At 47.4% G+C, this 13,662-nt stretch overlaps 2 protein-coding genes across 4 annotated transcripts in view; both read left to right on the top strand.

Moving 5' to 3' along the window:
- LOC137886631 (TBC1 domain family member 12-like) overlaps positions 1 to 2,847 on the top strand; it is a 5,848-nt gene extending 3,001 nt beyond the window's left edge. Inside the window, exons 6-15 of one of the 2 annotated variants that reach the window (XM_068729166.1) lie at positions 1 to 70; positions 157 to 263; positions 335 to 397; positions 470 to 546; positions 617 to 688; positions 917 to 1,045; positions 1,174 to 1,283; positions 1,371 to 1,528; positions 1,923 to 2,026; positions 2,099 to 2,847. The exon at positions 1 to 70 is cut by the window's left edge and continues 48 nt beyond it. In XM_068729166.1, coding sequence (XP_068585267.1) covers positions 1 to 70; positions 157 to 263; positions 335 to 397; positions 470 to 546; positions 617 to 688; positions 917 to 1,045; positions 1,174 to 1,283; positions 1,371 to 1,528; positions 1,923 to 2,026; positions 2,099 to 2,137 — 929 coding nt within the window. In that variant the 3' untranslated portion in view covers positions 2,138 to 2,847. Of the gene's footprint in view, positions 71 to 156; positions 264 to 334; positions 398 to 469; positions 547 to 616; positions 689 to 916; positions 1,046 to 1,173; positions 1,284 to 1,370; positions 1,529 to 1,922 lie in introns of both variants that reach the window. The other variant, XM_068729165.1, reaches the window with a different exon arrangement.
- A 501-nt stretch (positions 2,848 to 3,348) lies between these two features.
- noc3l (NOC3-like DNA replication regulator) lies at positions 3,349 to 13,646 on the top strand. Of its 2 annotated transcripts, XM_068729198.1 has the most exons (21): positions 3,349 to 3,488; positions 4,149 to 4,353; positions 4,422 to 4,545; positions 4,681 to 4,835; positions 4,919 to 4,990; positions 6,775 to 6,899; positions 6,985 to 7,146; positions 7,288 to 7,381; positions 7,461 to 7,636; positions 7,964 to 8,092; positions 8,195 to 8,326; positions 10,642 to 10,722; positions 10,790 to 10,890; positions 10,985 to 11,057; positions 11,150 to 11,213; positions 11,316 to 11,387; positions 11,471 to 11,652; positions 11,788 to 11,916; positions 12,679 to 12,776; positions 12,867 to 12,951; positions 13,394 to 13,646. In XM_068729198.1, the coding sequence occupies exons 1-21, from the start codon at positions 3,480 to 3,482 to the stop codon at positions 13,508 to 13,510; spliced, it is 2,385 nt and encodes a 794-aa protein (XP_068585299.1). In that variant the 5' UTR covers positions 3,349 to 3,479; the 3' UTR covers positions 13,511 to 13,646. The 2 variants fall into 2 exon arrangements, with proteins under 2 accessions (XP_068585299.1, XP_068585300.1); XM_068729199.1 differs by lacking the exons at positions 12,679 to 12,776; positions 12,867 to 12,951; positions 13,394 to 13,646 and adding an exon at positions 12,195 to 12,286.
- The last annotated feature ends 16 nt before the right edge of the window (positions 13,647 to 13,662 follow it).

Raw genomic sequence — 13,662 nt, 5'->3', positions numbered from 1 at the left:
GACAGGAGGAGGAGATCTCCAACACCTCGCTGGTCTGGAACCAGCACATCCTGCCAAACTGGGACGCCATGTAGGTGATGATGTCATAGAGTCTGATGATGATGTCAGAGAGTCTGTGGTGATGTCAGAGAGTCTGTGATGATGTCATTGTGTCAGGAGGTCTAGTCGTCGGGCTCAGGACCTGTGGTGGGGGGGTTTACCTCCCAGCGTCAGAGGGAGAGTCTGGAGCCTCGCCGTGAGCAACGAGCTGAACATCACAGCAGGTATTTTCTCTCCTCCTCTTGCTCCTAACCTTCTTCCTCCTCTTCCTCCTAACATTCCTCCTCTTCCTCAGAGCTGTATGAGATCTTCCTGTCCAGAGCGAAGGAGAAGTGGAGGAGCCTCGGTGAGACTGAAGGTAACTAGAAGCTGGTTGAAGTCTTTAAGCTGATGGATCTCCTGTGACTCACCTGGACGTGTTTACCTGCAGACGGAGTGTCGTCCGGTCTGGAGCTCGTCTCTCAGGATGTCTCTGGGACTTTGTCTTCGCTCTGCGTCTTCCACAAGGTCTGAAACCTTCACCTGGTGTCCTTTAGGCTGCAGAGACAGGAAGTAAATTATGACTTTTATTTTGTAGGGTGGTCCTTACCACGACCTGCTGCAAAGCATTCTGGGAGCTTACACCTGTTACAGACCTGATGTGGGATATGTGAGTCACACACACACACACTCACACACTCACACACACACACACACACACACACACACACACACACACACACACCCCCTCCTCTGTCCCCCCACAGACTGATCCAGCAGAGTCCATCTCTCTCTCTCTCTCTCTCTCTCTCTCTCGCTCTCTCTCTCTCTCTCTCTCTCTCTCTCTCTCTCTTTCTCTCTCTCTCTCTCTCTCTCTCTCTCTCTCTCTCTCTCTCAGGTGCAGGGTATGTCTTCCATGGCGGCCATGTTGATCCTGAACATGGACGAGGTTCAAGTCTTCATCAGCTTCTCCAACCTGATCAACAGACCCTGTCAGCTGGCTTTCTACAGAGGAGACCACCAGCTGGTAACAAACACCTTCATCTACTCTACACAAACTCAGCCACCCGTACCCCTCTATATGTCTCTCTCTCTCTCTCTCTCTCTCTCTCTCTCTCTCTCTCTCTCTCTCTCTCTCTCTCTCTCTCTCTCTAGATGCTCAGGTATTTCGGGACCTTCCAGGTGTTCTTCCAGGAGACTCTTCCTCGTCTCTTCCTTCACTTCCAGTCTTCAGGTGTGACTCCAGACCTCTACCTCATGGACTGGTGAGTCAGTCAAACCTCAGGTAGAGTCCAGGTAAACTGCTAGCGCAGCTTAGCACAAAGATCTTCTAAACCCCGCCCCCCCTCCAGGATCCTGTCCCTCTACATGAAGCCCCTCCCCCTGGACGTGGCCTGCAGAGTTTGGGACGTCTTCTTCCGGGACGGGGAGGAGTTCCTGTTCAGGACCGCTTTAGGGATCCTGAGGCTCCACCAGGACGTCCTGCTGCACATGGACCTGATCAGCATCGGTGAGCCATCGCCTCACCTGAGATCAGGAAACACCTGCAGCCAAATTTGGGGGGCGACTAGCTCACTAGGCTAAGAGGGTTGTCTGGGAACCAGAAGGTCGGCGGCTCAATCCTTGGCTGGGACGTTAGCTGAGTCGAAGTGTCCCTGAGCAAGACACTGTCCCCCTAGCTGCTCCCCGGGCGCCTGTCATGGGCAGCCCACTGCTCCCTGGTACAGGGATGGGTCAAATGCAGAGAAGAATTTCCCCCTCAACGGGATAAATATAGTGTAATAAATAAAAATAAAAATAAATAAATCCAGCTTTAACCTGAACCTGTCCTCTACTTCTTCCTCTTCTTCTTCTTCCTCCTCTTCTTCCTCTTCCTCCTCCTCCCCTTCCACTTCCTCCTCCAGCTCAGTTCCTCTCCCGCCTCCCCAATGAGGAGCTGCTCTCTGATAGGCTCTTCTCCTGCATCTTGGCCACGCCCATGCTGAGCAGGAACAGGAAGTGGACTCAGGTGAGTCAGCTGACGGGAATAAATAATAGTAATAATAATAATAAATAAAAACCTTTTGTTTTTCTGCCTCAGGTTTTGTCGTCCTGCAGAGACTCAGAGAGGAGCAGCTGATCTTATTATTATTATTATATTATTATAATCATAGTTATTATTATTATTATTATTGTTTTATTGTTATTATTATCATCATAGTTATTATTATTAATATTATTATTATTGGTTTGTTGTTGTTATTATTATATTATTATAATCATAGTTATTATTATTGTTATTATTTATGATAATAATATTGTTATTGTTGTTATTATTATTGTAAGAGCCACAGGTGTATATATTATTTAATTGGAATTTTGTGAATATTTATCATTTAATTTCTGAATTATGCTCATTGTGTAGGAACTAAGATATGTAAAATATATTGAAAGACATTTATGTTAACGAGTGACGCTCCCTTATGTAGCGTTTTAATGATGTCATGGCGGCAGCAGGTGCAAACGAAGAGCTGCATTAGACATGGGAGTACATAGTTTTTCTACCGTGTGACAGAGAATATTGTTTGTATATTTAGTTAAAGCTTTGCTACGCAAAATAAAGACAAACGGAAAAGAACTAAACAATCTCCTGTCATTCGCGTAAGGAAATGAAGTCACTGTGCCTGCAGCTCATTTGCAGCTTAATATTGAACAAAACCGACGGAACGCCGCTACAATTATTGTTATTACTTCATCTACTCAACATGATGTCACTGTTAATTAATTTCTCTTTATTTGTTTCTGTAATAAAACATTAAAATATGAACTGTTGTGAAATAAAAAAATAAAAGCCTCAGTTATTAATAAATGTGCAGGTTAATTTGACAATAATTAAAGTGGGTTAAACTCATTTACATATTAAATGAAATATGAAAATAGATTAATAAACACATTTTATTTTTCTATTTCTGAGGATATTTATTAATTTTTTTAATTGGCAATATTAATTATTCACGTGTGATTTCTTCAGCTGTAGATGTGGAACATATTTAATGTTCTTTTTAAATTAAAACATGTTATGGGTCTGTTTCTGAGTCGACGATGTATTTTTATTATTTAAATTTTTAAGTGTTTCATTTATGTTTATTCAATTCATAATGAATCAATAACTGTAATATCTCAACACTATGTTGTTAAACTAGCTGTTATTATATTTATGACATCATGACGTCATAAATATAAACGGTTCGGTCGGCTTCCTGTAATCTGACTTCCGGCCGCTGGGGGCGCTGCTTGCCGTCAGTCTGCTCGAGTACTTCCGGGTTGTCGGTCAGGAACCCGGACTTCCGGTCAGCACACGTGTGGAAACGAGCTGTAGCTTTTCCACCAAAACACAGCGACACGTTCGATCCTCACGCGCCGGAGAAGGTGCTCAAAGTTCGGCCTGAAGCTTCGTAGTGAGACGGAGAGTATCTGCCGCCATGGCTCCGGTAAGTTCACACCGGAGAACCGTTAAATCACCGTGAAATGAGCACGTTAGAGTCTTTACTGTCTGACACAAGACTCCCGGGACAGAACCGAGGGCGTCACGTTCTGGAGACGGAGACACGTGATGAACGGAACGCGTAAACGGATAAAAAAGCGTTGTTGAATGAGTTGATGACGTCAGCTGTGATTGTTGATTATTGATCAGAGATATTAGATTAATTCAGACTGAACCAACTGAAACATAACTTAGTGGTTTTAATTTGGACATTTTAAAGACAAATGACACAAAATAAGTTTATATAATATAATATGAATAATATGATATGAATAATAATGTAATACATGTAGTGTCGTGTTTATTACTCAGGATAGAATAAACACAATCAGCTGTTTTATTTACTTCAGAAGAAAACATGAGGAACAGAAACCGCAAAGCATTGTGGGAGAGAGATCAACTCACCAGGTTTAGTTAAACCAGGGCCTGTGGAGCTGGTTATCTACTCGTTAATCAATCTGGTTATGACACATTCACATAAAGGGGCGGGGTTTAAAGCATGTGAACCAATCACAGACAAGGGCCAGTCTGATGTCATCAGAGAATTTAATAAATAAAGAGAAAAATATGATGTCAGAAATATTAATCTCTCTCTCCTCTCCCCCAGCCCCGTTCTAAGAAGCGTCGCCCGACGTTCCGCCGTCTGTTGAAGACGAGCGGCTTGAAGCTGGAGAACAAGATGAAGAACCGACAGATGAAGCAGGAGAACGTCGCTAAGAAACAACGTAAAGAGCAGAAGAAGATGAGAGCGGCGGTGAAGGACGCCGTCATCAAGACGCCCCGCCCACTGGAGACGTACAGGAAGAGACCCGGTGAGTGGGGGGATTCTCCCACAATGCACTGCTCTGGGCCTGCTCTCACATGATCCTGTCTCTTACAGAGGAGGAGCAGGACGAGGAGTTTCTGGAGAGTCTCCCCACCGACATGATGGAGGAGGATGACGTGCAGCAGATGACCGCCATGGCTCGCCACGCCTCCTTCATCACCAGAGACCTGTCATCATGGTAACACACTCACACACACACACACACACACACACACACACACACACACACACACACACACACACACACATGTAGAAATCACAGGTGATGATCAAAGTCAGTCAGACTGAGGTGTGCTTGTTTCGGGCGTCTCAGCGGTCCGGTGCACGGCGCTAAGAAGAGGAGCTCCGAGGTGGTCCGGGGCTACGAGAAGGTTCCCAGGAAGATGAGGAGGACAGAGGAGAAGGAGGTGATCCACCTGCTGCCCATCAAGGACCAGAGAGGAGTCGTCCCACAGAGCATGGAGAGAGGTATTGATCGTGTATTGATCTAACTTATTTCATTAAATATGAGTTCTAGTTGTCATTAATGAAATCAATGTGTGTGTTTGTAGTTGTTGTTAAGCAGCCGGAGGAGGAAGAGGAGGAGGAAGAGGTAGCTGCTGATGAGCTGGAGTTTGAAAACGGTAAGAGTGACCTTTGACCCTGAGACCTGTCTCACTGTCCACCTGCTAATATCACAGAGAAGCTTTTCTGTATTAATTATGAAGTCATTAGAATAAACCGGTAATAACAAGTGATATCCTGATCGAGACCAACTTATTAAAGTCATTATGATAACACCTAAATTACATTTATAGTAATTCACATAAAATAGTATAGAGCTAACAGTATCTGTAGTATTATTACTAACAGTAGCTGTGGTGTCGTTACCAACGGTAGCTGTGGTATCGTTAGTAGCGGTAGCTGTAGTAACATTACTAACTGTAGCTGTAGTAACGTTACTAACTGTAGCTGTGGTGTTGTTACTAACTGTAGCTGTGGTGTTGTTACTAACTGTAGCTGTAGTAACGTTACTAACTGTAGCTGTGGTGTTGTTACTAACTGTAGCTGTGGTGTTGTTACTAACTGTAGCTGTGGTGTCGTTACCAACGGTAGCTGTGGTATCGTTAGTAACGGTAGCTGTGGTGTCGTTACTAAAGGTAGCTGTGGTGTCGTCAGTAACTGTAGCTGTGGTGTCGTTACTAACGGTAGCTGTGGTATTGTTAGTAACGGTAGCTGTGGTGTCGTTACTAACGATAGCTGTGGTGTCGTTAGTAACGGTAGCTGTGGTGTCGTTACTAACGGTAGCTGTGGTATCGTTACTAACGGTAGCTGTAGTAACGTTACTAACGGTAGCTGTGGTGTCGTTAGTAACAGTAGCTGTGGTGTCGTTACTAACGGTAGCTGTGGTATTGTTAGTAACGGTAGCTGTAGTAACGTTACTAACGGTAGCTGTGGTGTCGTTAGTAACAGTAGCTGTGGTGTCGTTACTAACGGTAGCTGTGGTGTCGTTACCAACTGTAGCTGTGGTATCGTTAATAGCGGTAGCTGTAGTAACGTTACTAACGGTAGCTGTGGTGTCGTTACCAACTGTAGCTGTGGTGTCGTTAGTAACGGTAGCTGTGGTGTCGTTAGTAACGGTAGCTGTGGTGTCGTTACTAACGGTAGCTGTGGTATCGTTACTAACGGTAGCTGTAGTAACGTTACTAACGGTAGCTGTGGTGTCGTTAGTAACAGTAGCTGTGGTGTCGTTACTAACGGTAGCTGTGGTATTGTTAGTAACGGTAGCTGTAGTAATGTTACTAACGGTAGCTGTGGTGTCGTTAGTAACAGTAGCTGTGGTGTCGTTACTAACGGTAGCTGTGGTGTCGTTACCAACTGTAGCTGTGGTGTCGTTAGTAACGGTAGCTGTGGTGTCGTTAGTAACGGTAGCTGTAGTAACGTTACTAATGGTAGCTGTGGTGTCGTTACCAACGGTAGCTGTGGTGTCGTTACCAACGGTAGCTGTGGTGTCGTTACCAACGGTAGCTGTGGTAACGGTACCAACGGTAGCTGTGGTATTGTGACTAACTGTAGCTGTGGTAACGGTAGCTGTGGTAACGGTAGCTGTGGTAACGGTACTAACGGTAGCTGAATTTATAACGATGGTTTAAAAGGTGTTGAAGACACATGAACCAGGATTCTGGGCTAAAGACTCTCTGGTGTCACTGAGGAGTCGTAGACCTCAACCTGATCTTTAAGAGGATCATGAGTTATGCTCTGCTTCATGCTCTTAGATGATTGTTTAGAAAAGGAGATGTACTTATGACTTCTGGTGACTAGTAGTTCTCTTGAATACCGATGTTTAATACACTTATTGTAAGTCGCTTTGGATAAAAGCGTCTGCTAAATGACTGTAATGTAATCTCATGATGAACTTTGTCCTCAGAGCCGGAGGACTCTTCAGCGCTGACAGCAGAGCAGAGAGAGCAGCTCAGAGTTCACAAGATCAACGAGAGGAAACTGTGCATCGCCCGTCTGGGATCAGCTGTGGTGTCGGACCCCTACAGTAATGTAAGCCTGCACTGAGACTAACTGATCTGAGACCAGACCCTGTGTTTAAAGGAGCAGTCTGATGATGTAATGTCTGTGTGATCAGATAAAGCGAGTGAAAGAGCTGCGTGGGATGCTGATGGAGTCGGACCCTTCTGTGGCGGTGACGGTCAGGAAGCTGGTGATGGTTTCTCTGATGGAGATCTTTAAAGATGTCGCCCCCACCTACAGGATACGTCCTTTGACCACCGAGGAGAAGGCCTCCAAGGTAACCAGCATCCAACAGTGTGTGTTTGAGCAAAGGTTCATCGGGTGGTTTGTGTTGGACTCTGGACTTGTTGGTCCTGACTCTGGACTTGTTGGTCCTGACCTGTATCTGATGTGTGTCATGTGGCTGGTTGCTCTGCAGGTGAAGAAGGACACTCAGCAGCTCAGAGACTTTGAAGAGGGTTTGGTGAGTCAGTATAAGTTCTACCTGGAGGACCTGGAGCAGACCATCAAAGGTACACAACCACAGTAACACACACATTCACAGACAGAGGATCCAGGTACCACGTCAGTGTGTCTCACCTCCACCTGTAGACTGGAAGCAGACGAAGAAGAAGCGCAGTCAGGCGGTGGGTTTCCAGTCGTACCTCGGTCTGGCTCAGGTTGCCGTTCGTTGCCTCTGTGAGTTGCTGCTCGCGCTTCCTCACTTCAACTTCCACAACAACATCGTCGTCGTCCTCGTTCCCCTGATGAACGACTCCGTCAAGCAGGTGAGTGTCTGTTACAGGTGTCAGGTATGTGTTATGATGTGTTCAGGTGTCTGTTACAGGTGTCAGGTATGTGTTGTGATGCGTTCAGGTGTCTGTTACAGGTGTCAGGTATGTGTTGTGATGCATTCAGGTGTCTGTTACAGGTGTCAGGTATGTGTTGTGATGCGTTCAGGTGTCTCTGTGTTACAGGTGTCAGGTATGTGTTGTGATGCGTTCAGGTGTCTCTGTGTTACAGGTGTCAGGTATGTGTTGTGATGCGTTCAGGTGTCTCTGTGTTACAGGTGTCAGGTATGTGTTGTGATGCGTTCAGGTGTCTCTGTGTTACAGGTGTCAGGTATGTGTTGTGATGCATTCAGGAAGCTCTTCCAGCAGGACAAAGAGGGCGGGGCTTCCTTGGCCACTGTGCGGGTCATCTCCGGCCTCGTCAAGAGCCTCGGCTTCAACGTCAGACCTGAGGTAACGAATCAAACACACCAACAGTGTGCTGATGTCACCTGTTTGATAGTGACGTCATAGTGATGTCAGACCAGCCCCTGATGTAATGCCCCACCCCCCCAGCTGCTGAGTACCCTGCTCAGTCTGCGGATAAAGGAGGTGCAGATGAAGAAGGACATCGAGGACACGGCACCAAAGAAGAAGTTCATGAACCACAAAGAGAAGAAGAAGAGCCTGTCCAGGATGCAGAGGAAGGTAAATGAAGCGCACCTGTCTGCTTCTCTCTGTGAACTGTAGCGTCAGTAGTCCGACCAACCTTTTGTGGGTTTAGTGTCCCACAGAGCTGTCAGAACAATACCTTCGGCCTTTTATCTCACCGCGTAGCTGAATCGTTTTATACAATCAAATTATTGTCTTTCTGAGAGTCTTGTATGGCTACGCCCTCGTAGGATGTAACCCTCGGTGGGGCGTCACCCTCGGTAGAGCGTAACCCTCGGTAGGGCGTAACCCTCGGTAGAGCGCAACCCTCGGTAGGGCGTCACCCGCGGTAGAGGGTAACCCTCGGTAGAGCGTAACCCTCGGTAGGGCGTAACCCTCGGTAGAGCGTAACCCTCGGTAGAGCGTAGAGCGTAACCCTCGGTAGAGCGTAACCCTCTGTGGGGCGTAACCCTCGGTAGAGGGTAACCCTCGGTAGAGCGTAGAGCATAACCCTCGGTAGAGCGTAACCCTCGGTAGAGCGTAACCCTCGGTGGGGCGTAACCCTCGGTGGGGCGTAACCCTCGGTAGAGCGTAACCCTCGGTAGGGCGTAACCCTCGGTAGAGCGTAACCCTCGGTAGAGCGTAGAGCGTAACCCTCGGTGGGGCGTAACCCTCGGTAGAGGGTAACCCTCGGTAGGGCGTAACCCTCGGTAGAGGGTAACCCTCGGTGGGGCGTAACCCTCGGTGAAGCGTAACCCTCGGTAGGGCGTCACCCTCGGTAGAGCGCAACCCTCGGTAGGGCGTCACCCGCGGTAGAGGGTAACCCTCGGTAGAGCGTAACCCTCGGTAGGGCGTAACCCTCGGTAGAGCGTAACCCTCTGTGGGGCGTAACCCTCGGTGGGGCGTAACCCTCGGTAGAGCGTAGAGCATAACCCTCGGTAGAGCGTAGAGCGTAATCCTCGGTAGAGCGTAACCCTCGGTGGGGCGTAACCCTCGGTAAGGCGTAACCCTCGGTAGAGGGTAACCCTCGGTGGGGCGTAACCCTCGGTGGGGCGTAACCCTCGGTGGAGCGTAACCCTCGGTGGGGCGTCACCCTCGGTAGAGCGTAACCCTCGGTAGAGCGTAACCCTCGGTAGAGGGTAACCCTCGGTAGGGCGTCACCCTCGGTAGGGCGTAACCCTCGGTAGGGCGTAACCCTCGGTAGAGCGCAACCCTCGGTAGGGCGTCACCCGCGGTAGAGGGTAACCCTCGGTAGAGCGTAACCCTCGGTAGGGCGTAACCCTCGGTAGAGCGCAACCCTCGGTAGGGCGTCACCCGCGGTAGAGGGTAACCCTCGGTAGAGCGCAACCCTCGGTAGGGCGTAACCCTCGGTAGAGCGTAGAGCGTAACCCTCGGTAGAGCGTAACCCTCGGTGGGGCGTAACCCTCGGTAGGGCGTAACCCTCGGTAGAGCGTAACCCTCGGTAGAGCGTAGAGCGTAACCCTCGGTAGAGTGTAGAGCGTAACCCTTGGTAGAGGGTAACCCTTGGTGGGGCGTAACCCTCGGTGGGGCGTAACCCTCGGTGGGGCGTAACCCTCGGTGGGGCGTAACCCTCGGTGGAGCGTAACCCTCGGTGGGGCGTAACCCTCGGTAGAGCGTAACCCTCGGTAGAGGGTAATCCTCGGTGGGGCACCATTTATGACTAACACTGCCACCTGAAGCTCCTCTGGTAGAGTCAGTCGTCACATCTGTGTCACACGTTTAAGGGGAAGAGGGTTAAACTAGTCTCAAGAACCAGAGTGCTTAGTTTGAGTCCCAGACACTTACAAATGGTAAGGCTGTGGTTTTATTAAAGTCACATCATTAATTTACAACCACTTCAACTCAATGAAACGGTCTCAATACGAACAATCCTGATTCAACAGGCTCTCGCTGTGAGGCTTCTTCTTTCTTCTTTTTTTCATGCTGTCTTCTGATAGCAGAAGCGCCTTCTAGTCCCCCCCTAAGGGAGTAAGACCTTTAAGCCGTCTTAGTAAAGAAGCATAGTCCAGACTCTATGCTTCTGCTTCTGCCTCTTATGCTCGTATGAGGCTGACACCTCCCTCTGAATCATGCGTCACTCACACATGACTGCTCCAGCCTCAGAATGTGACTGGTTTGATCCTGGTAGAACAGGAAGGACTATATAAGGTTTGAATGACTGTATTACCTTCAGCGTATATGCAGGTTACATGTTTAATCACTTCTATCATGAAATCAAACAGCTTATATGTTGTAACGGTTACACTTTCATATTATTCTACAATCTAATAACAGACTGTGTGTGTGTGTGTGTGTGTGTGTGTGTGTGTGTGTGTGTGTGTGTGTGTGTGTGTGTGTGTGTGTGTGTGTAGTGGAAGAAGGCTGAGGAGAAGTTGGAGAAGGAGCTGCTGGAGGCTGAAGCCTCTGAGAGCAAAGAGAAGAAGATCAAGCTGGTGAGTTGGAAGCAGACAGAATACATTTAAAGTTTAACAGAGAAACTAAACTCTTCATCTTCCTCAGCACACAGAGACTCTGAACATCGTCTTCCTCATTTACTTCAGGATCTTAAAGAAAGCTCAGAAATCTGTTCTTCTTCCTGCTGTTCTGGAGGGACTGGCTAAGTAAACACATATATACACACACACACACACACACACACACACACACACACACACACACTACTGTAGTACTGACTGTGATGTCACTTCCTGTCAGCTTTGCTCACCTTATCAACCTGGAGTTCTTTGACGACCTGCTCAACGTGCTGCAGAACCTCGTTCAATCAGGAGTGAGTATTCAGTTTGACCCCGCCCCCTTAACGAGTCAGTGTCAGACCGACCAATCAATTAATCAATTAACTGATGGTCCTCATGTCAACAGGGTCTGACCAGTCGGGAGAGTCTCCACTGTATACAGACGGTGTTCACCATCCTGTCAGGACAAGGTCTGTCTGTCTGTCTCTTTGTCCTCATGTCCGTCTGTCTGTCTGTCTCTCTCTGGCTCAGGTGTCTGTCTCTCTGTCCTCACGTCTGTCTCTCTGTCTCAGGTGAGGTCATGAACATCGATCCTCTCACCTTCTACTCTCAGCTCTACAGAATGCTGCTGAGGCTCCACGCAGGTCAGAGCTCACCTTCACACTTCCTGTTCACTGATCCTCCATCACACGACATCACACTCACAGCTGCTGTCCGTCTGTCTCAGGGGTGCCCAATGATGACATCATCATCGTGCTGCGCTGCCTGGATGCCATGCTGACCCGCCGCAGGAAGCACGTGAGCCTGCAGAGGGCGATGGCGTTCGTGAAGCGTCTCAGCGTGCTCAGTCTACACGTGCTGCCCAACGCCAGCGTGGGGGTTCTCGCCGCCAGCAGAGCCACCGTGCATGTGAGTGTGTTCATCTACAGAGCTGTATAAGCACACAAAGTACACCTTTATTTACTGTGTGTGCGTGTGTGCGTGTGTGTGTGTGTGTGTGTGTGTGTGTGTGTGTGTGTGTGTGTGTGTGTGTGTGTGTCTCAGGCGTTTCCTAAGTGTGACTTCCTGTTGGATAACGAGGTTCAGGGCAGCGGCTTCTATCTGCCGGAGCTGGACGAGCCTGAACACTGCAACGCCCAGAACACAGCACTGTGGGAACTACACACACTGCAGGTACTAATACACACACTGTGGGAACTACACACACTGCAGGTACTAATACACACACTGTGGGAACTACACACACTGCAGGTACTAATACACACACTGTGGGAACTACACACACTGCAGGTACTAATACACACACTGCAGGTACTAATACACACATTGTAGGAACTACACACACTGCAGGTACTAATACACACACTGCAGGTACTAATACACACACTGTGGGAACTACACACACTGCAGGTACTAATACACACACTGCAGGTACTAATGCACCTGTACAGAGACACTACCACCCTGTATTGTACTAATACTCTCTCTATTGTACTAATAGACACACCTGTCCCCTTACAGAGACACTACCACCCTGTATTGTACTAATACTCTCTATTGTACTAATACACACACCTGTCCCCTTACAGAGACACTACCACCCTGTATTGTACTAATACTCTCTATTGTACTAATACACACACCTGTCCCCTTACAGAGACACTACCACCCTGTATTGTACTAATACTCTCTCTATTGTACTAATACACACACCTGTCCCCTTACAGAGACACTACCACCCTGTATTGTACTAATACTCTCTATTGTACTAATACACACACCTGTCCCCTTACAGAGACACTACCACCCTGTATTGTACTAATACTCTCTCTATTGTACTAATACGCACACCTGTCCCCTTACAGAGACACTACCACCCTGTATTGTACTAATACTCTCTCTATTGTACTAATACACACACCTGTCCCCTTACAGAGACACTACCACCCGGTGGTCCGGAGGATGGCGGTCCATCTCTCTCACGGAGCTCCCAGTGACGGGTCGGCATCTCTTGGAGTGGAGCTGAGCCGCAGGTTGGTCTTAAAGGGACAGTACCCTCATTTAAAGTATCATTTAAATTTAAACGTGCTTTTATTTCACCGGTGTGTTGACTTCCTGTCCAGGTCTCCGGTGGAGCTGTTTAATCTCTACAGCGTCAAAGACATGACATTTAACCCCCCTGTAGCTCCGCCCGGCAGCAAGAAGAAGGTACGCAAAACTAACACACCGTCTTAACTCTTTAATATAACTCACCTTCATACGTCTTAACTCTTTAATATAACTCACCTTCATACGTCTTAACTCTTTAATATAACTCACCTTCATACGTCTTAACTTTAATATAACTCACCTTCTTACGTCTTAACTCTTTAATATAACTCACCTTCATACGTCTTAACTCTTTAATATAACTCACCTTCATACGTCTTAACTTTAATATAACTCACCTTCTTACGTCTTAACTCTTTAATATAACTCACCTTCATACGTCTTAACTCTTTAATATAACTCACCTTCATACGTCTTAACTCTTTAATATAACTCACCTTCATACGCCTTAACTCTTTAATATAACACACCTTCATACATCTTTACCTGTCAGTAAATACGACTCGTTGATCGATCATAATCTGTTTATTTATTCCTTCAGGACCGGTTTGTGTTCGGAGCGACGCTGCTGGACGCTGAGCTACAGAGACGAGCTGAGAGAGTCCTCGCTGATACTGAGGAGACGGAGCTGGACTTTACTACAGCACACACACACTGACACACGCACGCACACAGTTTTCATCATAAGTTAATGTCTCAGATTCAACTTGTTCTTCACATTAAAATACATATTTTATTGTTATTTCTAAATCTTCTGTTGTACTTTGATTATCTGAGTAAAGACTTTCTGATAATACTGTGTTGAGTATC

This window comes from Cebidichthys violaceus, unplaced genomic scaffold, assembly GCF_023349555.1.
Source record: "Cebidichthys violaceus isolate CVI_PGR_0920_01 unplaced genomic scaffold, fCebVio1.0.p SCAF_45, whole genome shotgun sequence".
NCBI classification, from domain to species: Eukaryota; Metazoa; Chordata; class Actinopteri; order Perciformes; family Stichaeidae; genus Cebidichthys; species Cebidichthys violaceus.
Note: the sequence above shows the minus strand (reverse complement) of the source record. Positions and strands in the feature narration are given on the sequence as shown.